General features: G+C 58.1%; 1 protein-coding gene across 1 annotated transcript in view; it reads left to right on the forward strand.

Moving 5' to 3' along the window:
- The window catches only part of EP400 (E1A binding protein p400), an 83,126-nt gene that overhangs the window by 62,653 nt on the left and 11,959 nt on the right, over nt 1-8,514 (forward strand). Inside the window, exons 17-29 of the mRNA XM_023739305.1 lie at nt 1,303-1,414; nt 1,528-1,671; nt 1,971-2,129; nt 2,336-2,419; nt 2,889-3,023; nt 3,361-3,405; nt 3,491-3,644; nt 3,982-4,223; nt 4,331-4,504; nt 5,165-5,301; nt 5,423-5,479; nt 7,815-7,893; nt 8,003-8,248. Coding sequence (XP_023595073.1) covers nt 1,303-1,414; nt 1,528-1,671; nt 1,971-2,129; nt 2,336-2,419; nt 2,889-3,023; nt 3,361-3,405; nt 3,491-3,644; nt 3,982-4,223; nt 4,331-4,504; nt 5,165-5,301; nt 5,423-5,479; nt 7,815-7,893; nt 8,003-8,248 — 1,768 coding nt within the window. The remainder of the gene's footprint in view (nt 1-1,302; nt 1,415-1,527; nt 1,672-1,970; nt 2,130-2,335; nt 2,420-2,888; nt 3,024-3,360; nt 3,406-3,490; nt 3,645-3,981; nt 4,224-4,330; nt 4,505-5,164; nt 5,302-5,422; nt 5,480-7,814; nt 7,894-8,002; nt 8,249-8,514) is intronic.

An 8,514-nucleotide genomic window follows, 5' to 3' on the forward strand; every position in this document is an offset into this window, starting at 1 on the left:
ACGCCGCCACGCCACCGTGATCTCATGTCATCCCTGTGGGTGAGGGGTGGGACAGGACACGTGCCCGTCAGGCGTGAACACACGCCGCCACACCACCGTGATCTCATCACACCCCAGTGGCAGCATAATGGGGACTGATGAATATGCAGGGGCAGAGCCCTGTCTGTGTGGAGATTCTGTGTACTGTGAAGCTGGATTTCAGTGTAACTGGCGGGTTGTGTATTTAATAACTAGTGCTGGCAAACTGTGCTGTTTGTATGGGAGGGAGTGGGGCGGGGACGCTGCTTCCTGCTTTACAAATACAACGCAATCCCCGTGGATGAGGACTTACATGTAAAAAATGAAGCAAAAATCTCAACACTATTTCAGAGGCAATACAGAGTCTAGAGTTTGAAGGAGTCATTTTAACCAAACAAAACTCCAAAGCAGGAAAAGACAGACATTTAATTTTAGTAAAATAAAACATATAGGTATTATAAAAATGCTATAAGCAAAGTTAATAGGCAGACAGTAGATTGGGAAAGTTACTGGTAATTCTCCTGACAGATAATGGGTCAGATAGCTCCTGTAAATTAATGAGAAAGGCACACGACACCTTCTTTACTTTTAAAAAGAGGGGAAGAAACCTAAGGTTATGAACAGCCAGCTCCAGGTGGCCAAAAACATGAGAAGATGCTCAGACTCACTGGTTGTTAGAAGGGAGCGCCCACTTACTTCGCACCAAACTGTCTCTCGTGTGTCAGATGGGGGAATGCAAAGTGCCACAGGCAGGTGCTGGTAAAGACACCCCCTCAGTCCGGGCCTGGGCTTGTTGCAGTCTTTTGGGGAGTAGCTGGATGAGAACTGTTGAGTTAAAACCACCCAATCCTCCACCCCAGTGTGGCCTCCTCCCAGGAGACGGGAGTGGCCATCACAGCTTATCTGTGTAAGGGCTCGTGGCCCAGGCGCCAGCCCGTCAGGGCTTCCTCATTAGCACAGGGCTGGTGCTGCATCTGTCACCTGCAGGGGCTTCTGTAACGTGCTGTCAGGGTGAGAAAAGCAGACTGGTACACAGTGATGCTGCCCCACGCCTTTGCCTGTAAAGGAGGTGCTAGGACAACACAGAATGTTGTGGAAGTGTGTGTGCCGGGCTGTTAGTGTCGGCCGCCTGGGGGGAAGGCGAAGACAGACGACGGCGATGGTCTCAAGGACTGAGCAGGAAGTTTCTAGCTTGAGTGGTGGGGAGCACAGAGGATGTGGCTGGGCCGGGAGGGTCCCGCCCTCAGACAGTAGTGGCCGCAGCGTGGTGTGTCTCGTCTGCAGACTTGTGAGCGGCAGTTCCGTTGAAGAGAAGCTGCTGAAGAATGGCACGAAAGACTTGATCCGAGAGGTGGCCGCTCAGGGGAACGACTACTCCATGGCCTTCCTGACGCAGGTACTGCGTTGTGGCTGGGCGGGCCTAGCTGGGGGAGCGCGGTGCGCGACACGGGGCTGTGGCAACCCTTGCGCTCCCCCTGGGTGCTGAGGGATGCGCCTTCTCCTTCTCAGCGCACGATCCAGGAGCTGTTTGAGGTGTACTCTCCCATGGAGGACACGGGCTTCCCGGTGAAGGCGGAGGAGTTCGTGGTCCTCTCTCAGGAACCTTCTGCCACAGAGACCATCGCACCTAGAATTGCAAGACCGTTCATAGAGGTGAGAACGACATCCTGCCCGGCCTGAGGCCAGCTGGCTAAGGGGCATCCGTGGTGCTGTCTCCGGAGCAGCTGCGCTCACTCCACCCTGCTCCACCGCTCAGTCCTGCTCCCTTCCCTGCCCTGAGCATGCTCCTTCCCCGGCCTCACCTCCCGACCCTTCACTGTGTCCCTAAACCAACGAATTACCTGTAGGGAGGCTCATCGATGGCTGTAAGTTAATTGTATATAGCATAGCTCTTCAGAACTCCTCAATTTTAAAAATATGTATCAGAGTGACCTCAGTGTGAAATCCCCCAGGCCCTCAAAAGTATTGAGTATCTGGAGGAGGATGCACAGAAGTCCTCTGAAGAGGCAGCATCGCAAACAGGGGCCGACATCTCATCACCTGACGGAGCCCACCCGAGACTGGAAGAGGAGCCGTCTCAGTTAGAGGAATTAGCCGACTTCATGGAGCAGGTTGGGGATCTTCCCTTTTGTATTTAAACCTAATTGTTCTTTGTCTTAGCTAAATATTGTCAACATTTGACCCCTCTATAAAATATTTCTTACTTGCTTTGACCAAGAACAATCACCTCTGGGTTTGAAATACTGGCGAGTGATGATACAAGGCGCTCAGCCGAAACTTGCTGTTAACACTGTCTAAAAAATCTACGTTGAAACAGCTTACACCCATTGAGAAATATGCTCTGAATTACCTGGAATTGTTCCACACTTCCATTGAGCAAGGAAAGGAGAGAACCAGCGAGGTAAGGGAGTCGACTTCTGATTATTTTAACACGTAAGGAATCTCACGTTCCTCAGTGTTGAGTTTGGTTTGAAGTAAACCTGACTTGCATAGACTTGAAGAAACAAAGCAAAGCCCACCTGTGTAGAAACTAACTTAAAATGAGAGTCTTAGAAAACTCTGTGTGGGCACCTGTCCAGCTTTTCTTTCCTTTGGTATCTTTTCATTCGATTTGAGGCAGCTTGCTTGGTGTTTGGTAAAACGTCCTGTGTTTGAAAGAAAAATGGCCCCCAAAACGTGTCTCAGTGGATAAGAGAGACTCGGGTTGTGTCAGAGAGAACTGGAGGGTTTTGTCTGTGCTTGACAGATGGTGCTTGAAGGGAGAAGAGAGGGAGAAGGTGGGAACGGCGGGGCCTTAAAAAGGGCATGGGACAGTATCGTGCCCCCTGCCACTGCTTGTGGGAGCACTTTCTCCATTGCTGTTCCTGCAGGTCGTGGCCACGGCTTCGATGAAGGAGTGGGAGGCCCAGAACGCAAAGACCCTGCAGGAGAGGGAGGCCAGGGCGCACGAGGAGGCCCCGGAGGAGGAGCTGCTCACGTACACGAGGGATGACGCGTACAACATGGTGCGTGCGCGCCCCCCCGGTGCCGGCGTAGCCACGTCTCCATCCACATCTGAGCTGTTCAAGGCTGTTTGTTCTCAGGAGAGCACTTCCCCGTGCTGTTTCACTCCTCCTACCGAAACATTGTAACTCAGGCCTTAAAAGCATCCATTGTATAGTAACTCACGTTCTATTAGAGACTTTTTGTTAGGTAATCTGCTAGCGGTGGTGAAAAAGCACTTGCAAGTCCTACACATAGTGATGTTGGTCATACTTACTTTGAAGGCTTCATAAGTCTTGTGGCTAACAGCATGACACCAGGACTTTGCCAGACTTTAAAACTTGCCCATATTCCCCACAGGAATACATCTATGAAGACGCAGATGGACAGACAGAAATTATGCCGGTGAGTGATTCCGTTTCCGTTGGTGTCGGAGTTGGCCTGATGTTCATTAGTGACACGGCTAACGGAATTGCCTTTCTGCACACAGCTGTGGACGCCGCCCACTCCCCCGCAGGATGACAACGACATCTACATCGACTCAGTCATGTGCCTCATGTATGAACCCACTCCCATTCCTGAGTCCAAGCTGCCCCCTGTGTACGTGAGGAAGGAGCGGAAGCGGCACAAAACCGACCCCTCAGGTACCCGTCCCGTCCACACCGTGGGGCTCTCGGTGCTGGTTGTCCATAGTGCACCCCTTCCCACCACCTGTGAGGGGAACCAGCAGCCGCAGGGCGTCTGTTGCTGTCTTGGGCCGTGGCCATGGTTGCACATCTTTTGTTCCGTCTTTATGTAGTGATGCTCTGGCAGTCGGGAGACCCTTTGTGCTCACGGCTGTGATTACCACTAGAAGCCAGGAGGTGGCTTTGTCGTCCCGCGGGCTCTTAGTGGTCCCTGTGCTGGCTCCCCTTTCCCGGCCCCTGCTGCTTCTGAGCTGTGTGAGGCGGAGCTGCCCTGAAGCGCTGCCCCTCTGTCCAGCTGCAGGCAGGAAGAAGAAGCAGCGGCACGGGGAGGCGGTTGTGCCGCCCCGCTCCCTGTTTGACCGCGCCACGCCAGGCCTACTGAAGATGCGCCGAGAGGGCAAGGAGCAGAAGAAGAATATTCTCCTGAAGCAGCAGACGCAGTTTGCCAAGCCCCTGCCGACTTTCGCCAAACCAGCGGCCGAGTCAGGCCAGGACAGCCCCGAGTGGCTCATCAGCGAGGACTGGGCGCTCCTGCAGGTGCGAGGTTCTGCTCGTGTTCGCCGTGTCGCGTGCTGAGGGCGCCGTGGGAGAGGGGACACCTGCCGGCTCCCAGCTCACGGCATTTCCTGGAACCCCTTCTCCAGGCTGTGAAGCAGCTGCTGGAGCTCCCCCTGAACCTCACGATCGTGTCGCCCGCCCACACCCCCAACTGGGACCTTGTCAGCGACGTCGTGAACTCCTGCAGCCGCATTTACCGCTCCTCCAAACAGTGCCGGAACCGCTACGAGAACGTCATCATTCCCAGAGAGGAGGGGAAGGTGGGTGCCGTGGCGCGAGTCGTGGACGCGCTCGGGCAGTGCAGGGTGCTCAGCGCTGTTGTCAGTCTCGGCGCCCACTGTCCACTGGGGTTGCGCCGTCCTGTTGAGTCCAGTAAACGGGTCGGGGACCTGTGCTGTGCTCGGTGCGCACCATAGAGGTCACGGCCATGAGTCAGCTGTGCCTGGCGTTCCTAGACTTGGCGGCAGTCCCCATCCCAGGGTCTGAGCTGATAGCAAACCTTTGCAGCCACTGTCACCGGGAGGGTAGAGTCTCATCTGGTGACATGGGCCAGCGAGTGCCTGGCCGTACCTTCTTTCTAAGGAGTTGTTGGATGAGTAACAACATCAGAAGTTTTAGTCTGCCCTAATGTACAGCCGTGTAAAGGGCAGTAGGTGAGTCTGTCCTCACTGCTTTTGCTGGAGAACAGGCTGTGGTGCTCTGACGCCCTGGTGCAGCCTGCGCTGGGGCACTGGGAACGTGGAGAGCACAGCTGGTAACGGGTCCTCCACTCGAGGAGCCGCTCCAGCTCAAGGGTCAGCCTGCAGTGAGCCCCATGCAGGCATCCCCGGGGATGCGTCTCCCGTCAGGGAACCTCGCCCGGCCGCTGTCCGCCAGTGTCGATGGTCACTTCTCATCTCCTGTTGTCCACTTTGTTTCAGAGTAAAAACAACCGTCCTCTCCGCACAGGCCAGATCTACGCCCAGGACGAGAACGCCACCCACACGCAGCTGTACACCAGTCACTTTGACCTGATGAAAATGACCGCGGGCAAGAGGAGCCCCCCAATCAAGCCGCTGTGCGTGCTTCATGCCAGCTTGAGCAGCACAACCGCTCTGAGCCCCGTGCTGGTTTCTCTCTGACCCTCCTCTCCTGTGCTGCTGTGTGTGGTCACTGTTGTCTCCTTTTCCATTCTGCAGGCTCGGCATGAATCCCTTCCAGAAGAACCCCAAGCACGCCTCCGTGCTGGCAGAGAGGTATTTCTCTACTTGTGGCCTGTTGTTTGCGATTGGACGTGACTTGCCTTCACTGCCCACTCCCACCCAGCAAAGGCAGCGATGAGCGTGCGAGTCTGTTCCAGGCACCCGCCAGACGGTGGCGTGGGGAGAGGCTTGCGTGTGGCTGTGGGCGAGACAGACGGCTCCCGGTCTGGCCCATGGAGTTAGGGTGGGGGTACATGACACGGCCCCCTTCAGGTGCCCGCACGTATGTGCAGTGCGTGTTCTAAGGACGGTCATGGCTCAGGGAGGTCAGGCAGGCTACTCTGTCACTCTGCCCCGGTCTGTCCACACCGCCGCAGGCTCGGCCCTGACAGTCTGTCCACTCCGGGATGAGCGCCCTTGCTGGGAGATGCAGCGGACACCATAGAGGAGTGGGTGGAGGGTCGGGGAGGTGGGTGCGCTCAAGCAGACAGCAGTGCCGACTGTGGACTCCTGTAAAAGCTCTTTGGCTTTCCACGTGTGTGATTTTTGTAAGAGAACGTTGAGAAGTGTGTATTCAGAGCACAGGTCTCCCATCACCTCGGGTCCAAGCCCTGTCCTCCCAGTGGTGCAGCAGCTCCCTGACCGCCCACGCTCTCTGACTGCCTGTGCTCTCCCTGACTGCCCGCCTTTCCCTGATGGCCTGCACTGTCCCTGACCGCCCACGCTCCCCCCTCAGTACTCTCCGACCGCCCGCGCTCTCTTTGACTGCCCACGCTCCCCCTGACTACTCTTCCCTGACCACCCACGCTCTCCCTGACCGCTCTCCCTGAGCATCTGTGCTCTCCTTGGGCTTTCCTCTGGGTCCAGTGGGGCTGCCAGAGCATCTTTTTCCAGGAGTCAGACCAGGTTCCTTCACTACTGAGAGATCTCATGCCCCTGGCTTGCTCTGAGGAAGACTGCAGGTCCTGCAGTGCCCACAGAGCCATGTGTCAGCTCCCCACCTGTCCACACCCACCCACGCCTGTCACCCCCACCTGTCCACACCCACCCACGCCCGTCCCCCCGTCCACACCCACCCACGCCCATCCCCGCACCACCTGTCCACGTCTACACCCATTCCCCCGTACACACCCATCCACGCCTGACCACACCCACCCACACCTGTCCCCCCACCTGTCCACAGCCACCCACACCCATCCCCCCACCTGTCCACACCCACTAACTCCTGTCCCCCCCCACCCATGCACACCCACCCACGCCCATCCCCCCACCACCTGTCCACATCCGCTACCCCAGCCCTGGTGCTTACCTCTGCATGGCTGATACCACGCGGCTCGAGGCCCCTCCCCTGGCTAAGGCTGCCCACTGCGCACCGCCTGGCTCTTGTTTTTCTCTGGTGCCGCATTCTCAGATGCTGTGGTGTTTTCTCCATCTGTTTACTCTATCTCCCTGCCGCAGAGGGGGCTCTGTGAAAGTCAAGCCCCAGTCCTGGGGCACTGTCTTAGTGTCTCAGGGACGCTGTAACAAAATGCCCCGGGGAGCTCCAAGGAGAACAACTTACTGTTTCACTGTCTGAGGCTGGGAGTCCCAGTCGGGGCCATGGCAGGGCGGTGCAGGGCGGTCCCGGAGGGAGGGAGAAGTGAGTGTGGTGCAGTGTGGAGACCCCGGTGGAGGCCTGGGCAGGGCTCTGGGGGGGGCGTGGGCTGCGGTGGGCTTTGGGGTGTGCGGTAGGAGGGACCTGGTCCCGTCTAAGGCCGGTGTGCTGGAACTTGCGGGTGGGGAGAGGGCGGGAGTGGCGGGCGACACAGTGAGCCCCGGCCTGGGGGCGAGGGTCTGTGAGGGCCGTGTGAGGTAGAGGGCCGTCCCCTCCCAGGAGGTAGGCTGAGCGGTCTGCTGCTGTGGCACAAGGTGGGCTGACGGGTAGGAGGGAAGGGGAGGCATGCATTGACGGCTGAGAAGTGGGCTGCACTGTCCTGGGGGCGGAGCCTCGGGACGATCAGGACTGGACACGGTGCATGGTGGGGGCCGGGCAGGGCCTGCGTAGGTGCGTGTGACCTGTCACGTGTGGTCGGATCTCAGTGGGGGCTGAGGCGCTGAGCCTCACTGCAGCAAGGCCTTTCTGGACGAGAGATTTGCAGGAAGCGCACTGTGGTGTGCTGGCGAACCAGACCGGGCCCACCTGGTGGGAGCAGAGGAAGGGGACCTCGGACCTGGCGTCCAGGTGTAGCCCCTCCTTGAGTTCCCCGGGTGCCTGTTGTTGGCTGGCCCCTGTGCTCTGTGCCCTCGTCCTGCCTCTCCCCTCTCACTGGAAGCAGCTGAGGCGTTTCTAGAAGAGGTGTCTCTTGTAGAACCAGCACGCTTGTATTAATTCTTTGCTTTTATTTTTCAGTGGGATCAACTACGACAAGCCCCTGCCCCCGATTCAGGTTGCATCCCTGCGTGCAGAGCGGATCGCCAAAGAGAAGAAGGTGGGACATCTTGGCATAGTGACTTGTTTGTAACAGGAGATGCTGAGTGTTAGCAGACCAGGGTCCTGCTCCTCACGCCCGGCTTCTCCCTCCCTTCCTTGTGGTCTAGGCCCTGGCAGATCAGCAGAAGGCCCAGCAGCCCGCTGTGGTTCAGCCTCCCCAGCAGCCGCCACCACCGCCACAGCCACAGCAGCCACCGCCACCACTACCCCAGCCCCAGTCGGTTGCCAGCCAGCAGCCTGCCGGGCAGCCGGCAGTCCCAGCCCAGGCCCAGCCCCCACCGCAGCCACAACCCGTGCAGCCACAGCCGAAGGTGCAGCCGGCGATAACCACGGGGGGCGGCGCCGCTGTACTGGTGAGCAGGTGCCCGTGCTTCCGACAGGGCCATCTCGGCCGGCACTGGCCAGGCACCCCCATGTTAGCGCTTGGTTGGTGTGAATGCTCACTGGGGCTTCTGTTGGTGTCCAGCCTGCAGACCGTCCTCAGTGAGGACAGCAGAAGGCCCTGTCTGTGCCTAGAGAACATGTGTGTTTGCCTGTATCCTCCCTCTCAGCCCCTACGGCTGTGGGGCACAGCTCTCTCAGCCCCCACGGCTCTGGGGCGCAGCTGTCTCAGCCCCCA

This window comes from Trichechus manatus, unplaced genomic scaffold (assembly GCF_000243295.1).
Source record: "Trichechus manatus latirostris isolate Lorelei unplaced genomic scaffold, TriManLat1.0 scaffold00131, whole genome shotgun sequence".
NCBI lineage: Eukaryota > Metazoa > Chordata > Mammalia > Sirenia > Trichechidae > Trichechus > Trichechus manatus.